The following is a 14,998-nucleotide window of genomic DNA, read 5'->3' on the forward strand; positions in this document are numbered from 1 at the left end:
GCTTTCGTCGTTGGTACCGACGATTTGAGGAAGCAGGCTGTTGATGTAAGGGGAAGAGTACAGGGCGACCACGCACCTCAGAGGAAAACGTGAGAAGAGAGGCGTTTGGGACAAATTCAACTATCGTCTCGATGTTGTCCGTACAGCTGGTGGAGGGCACGTAGAGCATTTATACAATGGTTAGTAAAACGTGATAACTCATTAAACCGTTTGTTACTTTTTATGCAATTGTAACATGTTGCCATCGTGAAATATGCTGCTTTGAAATTGTGTCCATCCATTTGAAACACCCTGTATATTCCATGAACGCGGATACACCCGTACCCAAATTGAACCCGTGCCCATTTGCGACATTAGCCGACGCAGGGACGAGACTGGAACTTTCTCTCCATCGGCAAACCAGTGGTGAGCGTCACTGCACTCTGAACCTGAGTTCGATTCCCCGGCCACGGCTAAACTCATTGGCGAATAAAATGTCAACCTGCCTCCGCTTACCCCTTCACCAACCCGCGGTGACCAGATTGAAATACTATCCAGTGACTAAACAACTTTCAATGACCGTCACATGTGCGGAGGCCTTCATCCAGAAGTGGATTGAGAGAGGGCTATGGATGTGTATTGAGAGTTTGCGTGGGGCTGACCCTGCTTCGTGCATTGTGAATACCGCGTGCTGTGAGCACAGCTTCTCAACGCATCTGCCTCGCCAAGGCTTGCGCCTGCTACCTCGCTTATCACGAGACCCCCCCCCCCCTCGCCTCTCTCACAGATAAAACCGGTGGATGCACACGCTAATACAAATCCACAACACGCACAAAGGTAGTCTAGATGTCTCGTGACCCCCATTTAATTCTCTAGAACTTAATATTGTAAAAGTAAGTTGTATTTAAAACAGAAATGAATATGTAGAGGAAAAAACGATGTTAGGGGTCAATTATTTGGGGGGTCACAAGACATCTGGACCAGCCTGGTACATGCACACTCCAGAAGAAGTTAGACAACAGCAATAGACCTGGCACCACTGACGAGTAGCTAATGCCACAGGACCACGCACACCGAAACAACGTTGTCACGCACAACACAATAGCAACACAAATATCAAACACGACGGACGGCCTTGCGTTGTTTGTGCGATGCACAGGCACACATACATGCGTACATAACCTCAACTATTTTGACATTCGCACTGCCTTATAGCAGAATATATTTGCAGTGTAGGAAAGTGACGTTTAGGGCGAGGACCGTGACGAGGAACGGCAGGGAAGAAGGTCACATTTTATATATATTCTGTTTTAAGGCCGAATGTGTCCGTTGTTTTTCTTGCCCATTTACACTTGAAGCCCTGAGTAATGTAACGCGTTACTTTAAACGCCGAGCGCCAGCTCACAGGGTCTGATAGCAAGTTCCTCTCGCCCTCTTTCAGTGTCTGCTAATCAAGCGATGCCATCATCACCATCACCACCACCACACGGTAGGCGTCAGTCGTGATGAATTTGAGTCGGGTTTGTTCGGGTCGGTCGTCCGACCCGGGTCCGGATCGGTGATCCGCACCTCCGATTATCACGGTTGGATACGTACGGTATGAAATAAGTTCCACATTAAAAAAACATCCACACCCGGCCCACCACATCGCTAATAGCCGGCTGTGGCTGCTGGTCAAGTGCCACCTTCAGGTGAACCAGCGACCAGGACAAAAACATATTTAGTAAGAAATTAATCCGTGGCTGCAAGGATACGGCGACAAATCCACACCCTACCCACCCCACAGTGAGCTCGTCCGTAAACAAAAAACAATCTAAGATGTCTTTACAATCGAGATAAATCTACCCATTAGCTCTGTTGCCATGGCATCTCCGCCGAAGTCGACACGATTAAAGGGCGGCTTCCTGCTGGTAACGCTGATTGCCTGTAACCGAACACCGCCGTAGCCCATTACATGGGGCGATTGGTCTAAGGGGCAGGGATTATATCCAGCGCCGTGTGGCCCGGGCTCAAGGGTTGAGCTCGGATGCGAATGCAGCAGGGGAGGAATGGGGATGGAGGAGGATGTAGAAACAAATAGGAGGAGATCACATCGTGGTCCCTAAGCAGCACATTTAGCGAAATGTTTCTGTAGACATGGAATTGTTGTTGTCTCGCATTGCTTGACTACATGTCGTTTATTCGACGCACTGTCGGTTTGGAAATCGATATTGACCGATATAAAATGCTCAGATCCTTTCCCCAATTAATACTCGAGAACATGATCAACGTGCAACGTGTCCTCTGTACTCTGTCGCGAATGCGATGCGTTTAGGACGCACTGCATTAGTTAACAATCCATCTAGCTCCTGCTGCATACGAGCTCATTTCATCGTTCCATCTCCGCGGGGGACGTCGCGTTCGCCTCGAGCGTTTTCTCTTCTCTCGTTGCCATGCCACGACGCCGTTGTACTCGTCCATACGCAATTAGCCCATCTTCCAATGGGCCCTGCCCAACCGAGCACGCTGTTCTTAACATTCAATTTAATTGCTTTGTAAGATCGAGTGACACATAGCAACAGCTTGGGATTGGGGGCAGGGAAGACATTCCTTTTTTCAGTGGATAGATCGTGACCGATGATGTTGATTGATGGGATTGAAGTCAATGTACCGTAGGTCACACGTAACGGATTCCATCCAATTACAGTTCTAATTAACGCGTTAATCACACTGACGCCAGTACCTGTCTGTCTGTGTGAGCAGCCCGTTGTCAATCCACGTGTGGATGAGGGCCTCGCCATGCCGTGCGGCCGTGGGGGGTTACATGATCATACTTCACCAAATTGCAAACCGCATGTGCGTCAACGGAGACCTGTGGCGACAATTTCCCATCATCAGCCATGTTCACTCCACTTCTGGATGAGGGCCTAATGCCCTAACCAATTCGCTGCCATCTGTCAAGATACTGCGATGTAATAACACTGGTCAACAACAAAAAAACATTTTTTTTCTGGCCTGGACTTTTGCAGCAGTTTTAGACTAATTTCAGGGTACTGATTCGAAATCTGATCTCAGATTTGCTCTATCACATCTCATTTTTATGCTATCGGCATACCCCATTTTCATTGATTTTACCCGAAATTAACTCTGTCACTTATGATTGCAAGTTGTTACGAGTCAGTGACTGCTTTAGTGTTAAAATATGGTGATGTATTTTTAGGATAGTGTGTTTATAATATCATTTTATGTAGATATCCATATTTATTTAATATTTTTCTTCTGCAGTTTTTATTGAAAATGCAATATTTGATATCTCAAAAACCTGATGTGATAGACAAAAACTAACGCCAGATTTGGAATCAGCACCCCAAAATTACCTTAAAAACCGTTGGAATACCTTATGCCAGAAAAAGTGTATTGACCAGTGTAATCTTTGGAGCTCTAACGAGTTCGGACGCATTACGCGTGGTATGGGTGTAGGCAAGTTCTATGATATATTTGTGTAAAATAGGCAATCTCGTAACTAGAAACTGCCCCTACATCCCAAGCAGGAACTCCCTCCTGCAGGTTCTCCGTGAGGTTTTCCTGTGTATTCGTCTCTTATGTAACGCGTTCTCATCGCAGCGGCAAAGAATTAGCATGTACCGCGTCGCCTTCCTGTGGTGCACAACTATATGCACTTCCATTTCAGACTCATACTTTATTCCAGCTGGTCATGTCCATTGAACTAAACGGTTCTTTTGCGATGACGACCGGACGACCAGTTTAATAAGTGCACGCGAATATGGATGGACAGACGGACTGGGAGATGATGATAAGTATTAGCATTAGCCATGATCAACTCCTCTGCGAGACGAAGGACTAACGACGCCGTCTTTATCTCTCAAGACCCTGCGATGTACTAATCCATCTAGCACCTGCATACGGGCTCATTTAATTGCTCCATCTCCTAGGCGGGTGGTCGGTAACCTGTGGATCCGGAGCCGCATGCGGCTCTTTAAGGACTGCATTGCGACTATTGAAATATTGAGGGTGGTTTTTTTTACCGATTTCGAAAAAAATTGCTCTTCTTGTTATTTTTGTTTCCGACCCCTGACCATGGAAATAAAGTTTACCGTGAGAGTCCAGTTGACCATGGCAGTCCAGTATACCATGGGCGTTTTCTTTTAGCGCAGTGTTATTGACAAGCGTGATTAGTGTTGTGTTCAGTACTGTATGTGTTGTTTTCTGTTGATAAATATATAAAACAAACGATAGGCTCGTGTTTTGTGGAGCTCTTTCCACTTTTGGGTCAATTATTACATCGCAGTATCTTGAGAGACGGCGGCGAGTTGATTAGAGCACCGGCTCTCATCCAGAAGTGGAGTGAACATGGCTGATGATGAGAAACTGTGGCCACAGGTCTGCGTTGACGCACATGCGGTTTGCAAGTTGTATAACGGACGTATGTTAAACATCTTTCGCAACCATCATCTTCCTCCTATAATCGGAATGGTGGAGCCTGGATGTAACGCAATTGGAGAAGCATTGCCTGCAATTCAGTCAGCTTCCAGTAACTGCTTTGTAATTATTATATCTATCATGTGTTATCCGAGCCCTGAAAAGTTATTGAATTGGGAAACCGCCATGCATTGCAGGTGCTATAGGCTGTTGCCTACGTTGTATACTGTGCGTATATGCTCACACGCCTGTGCTGCCTACCTTAATCAACAACACGCATTGACCAGCGTGGTGAAGTATGGTCAAACAACCCTCATGGCGGACACAGCGTGGGGTGGCTTCATCCAGCAGTGGACTTGCAAGGGGCTGTACAATTTACCCTAACGAGGTAGCTTGTCCATAACGCATCATCCGTGGACCAATGTGCTACGGCTCTTCCCGACGTTCTAAAAAATCCATAGTTATGCTATAAGTGTTTGCTGACTAAACGTTATTAAAATAAATAAAAGGCAAATGATTAATATAATACGATAGTCGTCGAAACAATATGTTTTCTCCTTACAACGCCCATGGGTATTGAGCAATGCGTTCCCAAAACTGCACTCGCATTCTTCTGCCCGAGCTACCAATGCTGCGCTGGTTCCAATTTAAAACACAAGACGCACGAATGCCTCTCCTCCCTGCCCTTGATGATGTGGGTATTGGAGAGCCCAATAGGCTAATGGACTAAAATACATTTGTTTGTATGTTTGTGGAGACAACATAACGGAGAGATCTGCTTATGTCGCGTCAGTGTCGAGTCATCCGCGAAAGTTTATCGGGTCCATGGAATGAATGTGAGACCACCATGCATTAAAACAGACGTTATAGGCTGCTTTTGGGCAGCCCTGTGGCTCAGCGGTGGAGCGAGCACCTCGCAATCGGAAAGGTTGCGGCTTCAAATCGTGGTTGGTGGTTGACTCAGCCCATCATCATTGACGGGGGGAGTGGGCAGTAAAATGAAAACAGTACCACATCTTGGGGAAATTCGAGAGTGGCTGTCCTATGGATAGGCTCACCCACGCCGCAGGAATGTGGAAATTCCACCACTGGCTCAGGGCTGTAAACACAGGAAATGAGCAGCGTCTCAATGCTCATTTGAGCTGGAAATCAATGTTGACGGCGTGCTTGACGCTGCCTGCCTTCACCAATCCCGTAGTGTCCAGCGGAGCGAAGTAAGGCCAAATAACACCACCCACCCACCTCCCCGCACATTATTTTCTGTGTAAAATATAATTCTGACCGTGCTGCTATTGTGCTGTTTCCAATTTAAACCACAAAAACGCACGCCTACCCCGCTCTCCTCGTCTCTTGCTCTCGATTCACGCCAGCGTGAGGTTTTTAAAAGTCTTGCTGCGAGGGCCGAGAGGGATGGGGGGGGGGTGTGAGGATTGTGCCGTGCGTCACGGCGAGTGGGCGGGCGGGGTGCAATGTGGTGGGGAGGTAGGTGGGTGGGTGTGCACATGTCCCGTTCATTGGCGAGAACGCTCCAAGCCCTTCCCCACAACGCGCAAAACCGCGTGCGTTGCTCTGTGTCCCCCCCCACACACGCGCGCGCGCACAACGCCGCATGTGCCGGCTGCCGGCGGCACGAGAGAATCCTCCTTCTTTTGCCTGTTCCACTCGCCCATCGGGATTAACAGCTGGACCAAGAGGAAGAGAAGGTTGGTTCGAGGATTCTGGGGTTTAGACCGCTCGACATCACTCGGCGTGTGCTGCTGCTGCTACTGCTGCTGTTCGTGTTATCATCCAGCGGACGCAAACGCCGGCACCGGCGGTGATGTCCGCGCTGTGAGCCAGCGGAGTAAGTGGAGGAGGAGCGGTGCAGCGCGCAGGGATGGACTGCGTCCTGCGAGAGGTGAGCTGCCTCTTGCACACAACACACATGGGGATTGGGGGCACTCGGCTCCTCGTGGTGCTGCTGCTGTGTGTTGATGATGCTGCTGCTGCTCAAAATGAAACGACGAATTGAATGACTGCGCTTGCAGTGGTGCGCCGGATTAAGAACTGAAGAAGGATCATTGCCAGAATCGTCAGCCTGTTGTATATACAGTATATGTTTATTAGGCAGTGCTAATGATGAATGGGGGTGGGGGGGGTCTTACTTGATTTTCATTAGGTGCTACCAGATCGAGGAATACTTGATGCGTTGGCCGGGCTGCGTTGGTTTATTAACGCCTCCTTACACATATGCCTCGCATTCTGTGCCCGGTGAGATCAGTGATTGTGGTCATGCATGGTGTAGTACTCGTGAGCTACTGCAGGTCCATATTTACCGCTATGATTCATCATCATATTCAACAACCATGATCAATCTAGATTCGCACTTCCTAAAAAGAGCAGACACGTGATCCAAAGACTGCCATGGTGTTGGTTGCAAAATCGCAGGAGATGTTTCAACTTGAAAATACTGTTGCTGATGCTTCAAATATCATCCACTTCCCTATATGCCTATGGTGTTAAGGTTAGGATTGTTTAATCAAACGAGCGTGTACTGTAGACCGATGTTACCAATTGTATTTTCAGTCTCGCACTAAATAAAAGTGGCGTTCAGTGCTAATGGATTGTAAGTCAACACAGCGCTCGTGGAGACGCAAGGTGGCTCGTAGTAGAGTTTGTGTCAAATTTAATACTCGCCTCTATATGCAGGATACTCATTCAATTAATCCATATAATGCCCTATCCATAATATTTTGAACGTATACTACCTCAAGTTTGTAATCAATACATGCTACCTGCTAAGACGTGGGTCCGAAACATGGTCATTAATGATGAACAAGGAACAAAAACTAAAAAGTTTGCACAGAAGCATGGAGATGTGATTGTTTGGGAATACATTGAGAGACAAAAAGAGGATTGCATGAATTCGGGAACAAATGGTTGGTGAATTACCAACTCCAAACTGTTAAGAGGCGCAAATGGGCTTGGGCAGGACATGCCTTGAAGGGATTGTAGCCGATGGTCATGAATAATGACGTAGTGGCAGCCTCGGGGTTGAAACCATCTGATAGGACGTCAGCCTGGAATGTTGAGCGATGAGATCAGCTGAAGTGCATGAGCTCGGTGGCTTTAGTACATCGCAGGATTGTGAGAGATTGTGACGGCGTGGTGAGGCCTTCATCTAGCAGTGAATTGATGGTTGATTATGATGGCCTCGAGGAATCTTGACAGCGGATAGCAAGCAAGTTTAAACTAATCTGGCTAGCCTATACCACACGAACATTTCTATACTGTAATTCAAAGATGTTGCTTGTCCAATGCCAGAGTGTGTCCACGTCGCAGTAGATGCACTGATATACATTGTGTAACAGTGATGGATTTTACAAAAGATATTCCGTACTTGACTCGGGCAATATTGATATCTGATACATAAAAAAACAATTGTGGCTGAGAAACTGATGTAAATACGTATGATGCTCCAAATGGGCTACAAAAAGCTTAAACTAATGTAGCACAAATAATGTCGGGTCCATGACTATAGCAATAAAAATTATGAACCAGCATTTTGGAATTTGTCGCCCCAAAACTGACAGCTGGGAAGTTATCATGGGTTTCACTCAGCGCAGGCTCAGTCTAAAGTTATAAAGTGCATTCTGTGCACTTCGTGATTCGCATCCCATGGAGTGTGACAATCAACTTAGGTGAAACTTGATATAACTTCCTAGTTATATTTTGTACTGATATGCACCATACAGCTGCAATATTCTAATATTCATAATACCGTTTTTTGGGTTAGATCGCGTAAATTTACGCGTAAATTTACGTGCTCTAACCCCCAAAAACTGTATTATGGATGATATTGGTCGCGAAAGCCTACATTTTAAGCCAATGTTATGATAATTGGCACAATCCAATACCTAATATTGCCTAACCTGTATCAGTTAAGATACATACAGTACATGTTATTGTTGCGGTGTTCGTCGAATTTTGACTCAGCCAATCATACCTCATACATCTTCTTTCAAATGAGTTACACTCCACTTTGTGGAGGGTCTAATGTGATCCTCATGGATAGTCTGGTTTTACCCTCTTAGGAATGTGGAATTTCCACCATTGACTCAGTCAGTACCATTAACTACGACACTATGAATGAATAGTACTCTAGACACAGAGACACGTGCATATGTTCCACATTAGTCTGTGTTAAGCTGTATACGTCATTGAGTAACTTATTAAACGAAGAACATTTACATCACCGTTAATAGTGTTCACAGCGCGGTGCTCCATATCCCGCCTTAATTTAAACGCCCACACTCGTTACAACAAGTAACTTATTGACTGGCGCGGACTTTGGATGCTTGGGGTGGAAATCCCGAACCTAAAAAAAAGTCAACGGTTTCCGCGAGCCTGGGTTTAACATTTCAGACGAAAGCGTGGCGTTGAGAGTCTGGGTCGAGCCGCTGTCTCACGGGAGGCAGGAAGTGTGGGTGAGACATTGGTGACTACAGCTGGGTTGTTGACTTTTTTTAAACACGGCAGTCGTGGGGGCACGTGGGTGGTGCGAGAACGGTGAGCATTGCGGTGTCGCTATTGGAACTCGGCAGGGAGTTGGGGCGTGGAGACTTGAGGTTGGGGATGGTGCTGGCAGTGACGCAGACAGAAGGACAGGGTCCCCGTTCTGGCACTGAGACAGACACACAAGGAGCAATTGACGCGGGTTTTGCACAGACGGACGGGCGTGATCAGTGCAGCGGTATTATCATTGCGCCACGTCACGAGGTGGGGGGGGGGGGTCATGACGGAGTTGACAGCTCATGCTACAGCATCTGCTGCGGATTGTTTGAAATCCACCGTGGATGCTGTGAGTTGTTTTCCTGCCTTTGTTGAGATCAGCGACCATTTCCTTCCATATTACCGGATCCTGGACAAAGTGGGGCCAAAAGTCTTGATTTATTGACTTTGGAACTGGTTCCACACCCTTAGCAATGTACATTATTTTTTTAAACTACACATTACAATGTATTAACTTGCTATGAGCTAACATGTGTTGATGTTATAACATAATGGATATTCTTTTTAACAGCTGAGCAGGAAATATGTGAATAGGTAAACTTAATAAAACATTATAGACAAATACTATATGTGTTTATATGTTGACTTAAAGCTTTCGTGACTCCAGGAATTCACCGAAAGACCCAAAGAGTGTGTGTTTATATGGCTGGGATATTTTCCGGATGACTGAATAATGCCTGAACAAATGTGCTCATTTTTGTTGAAAATTACTGAGCGGTGAAAAATTAATCAAAATTTAAATTTTGAAAATGTAGCATCACGAGATGCACAAGCTACATTTATTATCAACGACGTTTTTTAATCAATCACTGATTCAAATCAAATAATATAAGAGTACTGTGCTTACATAATTTGTCCGCTTATTTTTACGGATGTTTGTTTGAAACCCACTAATAATTCTGTACGGAGAAAACATCTTTAATTAAATTTACAAAATGTAGCATTTTGCAATGTGTACAATTTACCGTTTTATCAACAAATGGTCAAATTAAGTCAACATAACATATACTCATTATTTTACTGCCCGGCGTTTCTGTTCTGGGGGGGTTTAAAAAAATACATTTTAGATAATTGAAATTGTGCACAGCTTTGCTTAATGGGACCCAATGGGCTCTGTGAAAATATAATTCCGCAAATGCCAAGCGTTGAAGCTGCGCACCATCTGAGTCTGCTTAACGAGGCTTCGGTGGGCAGTGATTCACGGTAGCGTTGCCTCGCAAATTCAACAGCGTCCAAGTGAGAGGCCACACGGGAGCCTCCCACCGCCACCCCTGCACTTGTTTGACCCAAAACCTGGATTTTAGCTTCTAAATAGAAACCATGAATTTATGGCACTCAATTGCTTTGCTCCTCCCACCCTCTTATTCCATCCTGCCTCTCGACTCCATCCACACTCCCCTGGGCATGGGGGAATTGACTGGTGTTTGCAGATGCCAACACTGTTTTTTTAAATGCTCTTCGGCTCATTGGCGAATGTGGGGAATGCAGGCATCGTCTTACACTTGAGTCATTAGACCCCCACGTATCCCTTGCAAATGAGACTGTTGGCTCAATGGGCTCTCGGCTTGCAAAATACAGCCCATTACTGAATTAAACACTTTATGTGTGTGCATTGGGAAGCTGCAATATGCTGATTTTACATTCGTGCGACATGGTTGCCTCTTATATTTTGAATGCTTAAATGCTTTCTTTCCTAAATGGATTATCTTATTGATCTGCACATAACTATTATTGGTGCGTATAGCAACGTTTAGCATCATCGTTACATTTTCCCCCTCTTGTAATGTGTATGAAAAGGACACATACAGTACATTGGAAATCTGCATGCTCATGTGAAAGTGTATTGCGCCGAGCCTGATGGCACGCCCTAATTTATTTATTGCATCCCAGTTGCGATCAGCATTCGGATAGTAATTTGAGAAGTGACATTTTTACCATTTTTGCTTGTGACTCATGTGGTCCCTTCTATGTTGATTAGTGCTGCCAATGCTTCATTGCCCACATGGCACGTGGCACGTGCGATTGCGCAATTGCATCACGGCTGACATAATCGTGTCCGTGTTATTTGGAAGGCACAATCCCAAAAAAGCGTATGTTGCAGTAGCAAACCAAAACGTTTGATCTTTGATCTTTCAACCATTTTCTGTAACACAGCCCGGATTGAGAACAATAGGTCTATGTAGATTACGTCACCCAAAAAAAGAGCCTTTATTTATATAGTAAAACTGCACTGCTCATACAAACACACGTCAACAAAATATTGCATAGAGTACTTTTAACAAGGTTATTTTACCACAAACACAACTTAGTTTAACACAATAATGATAAGTGATTACTGTGTTAAGGTAAAGGTGCAGCTCTGCAATGTATGGCTTGCATCACGTCTCGTGGAAGGGGGGGTCATCACGAGAGCCCCCACCCCCTCTGGAGGGTATTTTGGCCTACTCTTGTATGGGCAAGGTGGGAGTCCCCACACTTTACCCCACCACACACGACCTGCTGATGGACTAACTGTGGCGTACCCATTACTGTATATGAGTAAACAATTACGAGCTTGGTCTTCCTTTCTTGTTGAATAATATTTAAATGCTGTGTTAAGCAAATTCTGTCAAGTTCCATCGGTGTTGCTAGACGCCGTGATTCACACGTATGGAACTGATAACCCTTGGAAAACATAATTTGACTGTATCCGTAGCAAGGATGAACAAAATACTAACATGATCTTGTAGTATATACTGTCTTTTGTCAATGGCCTAGCAATCGCACTTTACTCTCGTCGCTGTGCCATTTGTTAACTAAATTAAAGCCAGTAGCGCAGCCCCGGCCTCTCTAATTCATTTTAATGACTGCACTCTCAGCCCGACAGCTGGTGGTCTGAGATCAGCCGAATGAAATAACCACGTTAGTACAGTTGCTGGAGGAGGAGGAGGCTGATGGAGGCTGAGGGTGTTTCCTTCCAGCAAACCTCCGAGAAACAGAGAGTCTGGTGTTTCAATGTGGGGACTATAATAAACAAAAACAAAATTAGCGGGGTTTGTGTAAACAGCAAACAAAGCTTTGTTGTAATTTAATAAAAGGTGCAATGTCCTTTGAAAAGGAGTCCATAACCATTAGCTGCTGGCAACAGGCCAGAGAGGGAGCAAGCGGCCGCTGTTTTATTTTTATTTTTTTATTCACAGAGGCCAGTGACATTTGGCGTGCCATCTGTGGTGCTGCCACTTCAATGGAAGCCCCCACGTGTGGAGCCATGCTCGTCTGCTGCCTTGGGTGATGGATAGGTGACGGCCAGACTTAGACCCCCTCCGGGGATAGTCCTTTTGGTGGCACGGTGTGGAAACTCGTGAGCCGCTGACTTGAGCTGTAAATGCCCGTGTTTTGCCTCTTGTCTGGAAGCAAAGTGTTAATCGGATGCTCGGTGCAATAAACTCGCATGTAGTTGAGGATGATTGTAGGACTGAACAATATGTTCTGTACTCTTTGGTTCTTTCAGTAAAGTCACTTAGGTATAAATTAAAATAAAATAGATCATGTGATCTATTTTATTTTATACCTATGTGACTTTACTGAAATAACCAAAGAGTATGGATTCCTTCAGTCACGAAAGCTTCAAATCAAGAATATGTTCCGTGTCCAGACTAAAGTATTTTACATGAGAGTATTGTAAAATAGTCCTTTGGCTGCTTTTGTAAAAAGAAACCGCTGCTTTACAATAACAGCCAAAGGAGGGAACATGCCCAAGAGGACGAGATGAGCTCGTGTGCAGGAGCCAGATGTATTGTGGTGGGGAACGGTAGTGTAGTGGTTAGCGCGCTGCACTACGAACCTGGCGTCCCGAGTTCAATTCACACGGCCATCACCAGTGACGATTTATCTGAACCGGTCCTGGGTCTCCCCTAGGTATACTCAGCCTCAAATGAGTACCTGGTGTGGTGTGTGACAAAGGCGTGGTGCTGGCCACCCACCCCTCTGTGTACTGTCCCGGCCTTAATAGGTGCTCGCTAACAACATTTGCCCCGAAAGTCTGTTAAGGATATACGGGAGATCTTTGTTTCATTGAGGGATGCTGACGACTTTGCAAGACCTTCATCCAACAGCGGGTAGATCACAGAGATTGATGATGCTTGTAAAGCATACATTTTAATGTTTTGGAATAATTTAAATTATAACATTACAATACTGTACAGCGAAACTACTTTTATATGACACACCCACAAATGATGTACAAGTCACACATTTTATTTGCATTGGAATAAATTATATTTTCTTGTTTTACTCTTGTACACCGTCGCATGTTAAAATGATTCCACGTTTTTTCTACTAGAGTGGGAGACAAAAAAATATATTCATAATTTATATTTCACAAGTCTTGTTTTTGTGGAAAACTATTTATTTAATGGAAAATGGGAAGTTAGTTGTGGTTTTATGACAGTGCTGCACAGGGTTTGCGATTGCTTTTGCTTGGAGCATTCACAGGAGAAAAGGCTGCTCACCGGTTCTCACTCGGAGAGCCGGTGAGTGTCTCGTCTCAGGCCTTTGTCCCCATTCACTTAGCAGACCTGTGACAGCGGCTGAATAATTCCGTGCTCTGTATTCCATGCGCAAACCATTGCTATTTCAATAGAATGATATTGATCATGACAAGTCGATAATCTAATTTTTTTCCGCTAATTTTATTCTAACGGACTTGTCAGGCAGGTTTCTGTTTAACGTGATAACACGTGCGTGAAATCACAAATTGCGTCAAATACGTTGGTAATTCCGAGCCCTTTGTCGATCAACTGCTAGATGAGCCCCCCCCCATGCTGCATCATTCATGGGGGTTGTTTGACCATACTTCACCACGCTGGTCAATGCATGTTTGTGAATGGGGGGCCCAGGGAGGACCAGTTCAGATCTCAAACCCCACTGGTTTTAGATGCTACTGGGAACCAAACGCAGTTCCTCCGGATTCAAACCGCATCACGTTCGCCGCTTTGCCACCACTCCCCACTCAAACTCCCCCACCCTCCCCCCAAAAGCATAACTGTTTGTTGTGTCTTTTTTGGAAAATATAGTCTATAACAAAACAAAGAGGTTACAAAATCTTCCAGGTAATTTTCCAAAAAGAGCAAATCCGAGAACGATGATGATGATGATGATGCACCAAGTGGCTTTTCAGACAGCTCAGGTTTCTCCTGCCACATGGCTCCTGATAAGCGTGTCAGCCAGAGACAATTAGCCTCGTGCGCTGGGGAGGTACCCACTGGGGTCATGTTTATGCCAGTGCTGAATGAATCTCGATTGAAAAAATCGTCCCTCGTCAGTGGATTAACATAACGCGAGGTCGCTGTAATGGGAGCGGAACGACCTGAGAGAGTGGGCAAAAAAACATCTTAGTAGAAACCTCTCGTGCCCAAAAATGCCTTGAAACTAGAGAGAGATTTGTGATTTATCATTCACTGAGTAAATTAAAAATGCGCTTCGTACACATTCCATCTAACTGTAGGGGTGTCAGATAAGCCGTGCTCTGCTGGTGAATCTCTAACATGCATATTTCCAATGGCTCTTATTTCACATGAATGCATAGAATTCATTGCATTTGTATTGGTAGGGACAAGTAACTCTTCCACAATTTTATATGAAGTGCTGCAATGCTTAGGCAAGTAAAATTTCATCCTCCTATATCTCCATTCCCAGCAGTTTTATAAATTTGCATCATTCAGGGTCACAATTGAGTAAAACTAAAATCAATGATCTTTTATTTACATTATATTTCCCATCTCGCTCATATTTGTTATTCTCGGTTGTACTATTTGTTCACTATGTTATCCTAAATGTAACAAAGAACGATGTGCATACTGAACATTGTAAATTATTTCAGACACGAGTCATGATCTTAAGAATATATTTTATTCCAATGAGTCGATGGCATCGTCACATGTCGACTAACCACATGACGGGAATTTCACTCACCCCCATGGGGTTGATGAGCTGAGTCAATACGGCCGGGAATGAAACCGACGATTTTATGACTGGAACGCTGCTACTCTGACAACTGAACTATGTCCAA

General features: G+C 45.0%; 1 protein-coding gene across 1 annotated transcript in view; it reads left to right on the top strand.

Moving 5' to 3' along the window:
* The first annotated feature begins 5,962 nt into the window (after positions 1–5,962).
* The window catches only part of LOC133346009 (unconventional myosin-X-like), a 69,247-nt gene continuing 60,211 nt past the window's right edge, over positions 5,963–14,998 (top strand). Inside the window, exon 1 of the mRNA XM_061557249.1 lies at positions 5,963–6,295. Within this exon, the coding sequence (XP_061413233.1) occupies positions 6,275–6,295 (21 nt within the window). The 5' untranslated portion in view covers positions 5,963–6,274. The remainder of the gene's footprint in view (positions 6,296–14,998) is intronic.

Source organism: Lethenteron reissneri, chromosome 23 (genome assembly GCF_015708825.2).
Source record: "Lethenteron reissneri isolate LAM-NWPU_2019-01 chromosome 23, ASM1570882v1, whole genome shotgun sequence".
In the NCBI taxonomy this organism is placed as follows: domain Eukaryota; kingdom Metazoa; phylum Chordata; class Hyperoartia; order Petromyzontiformes; family Petromyzontidae; genus Lethenteron; species Lethenteron reissneri.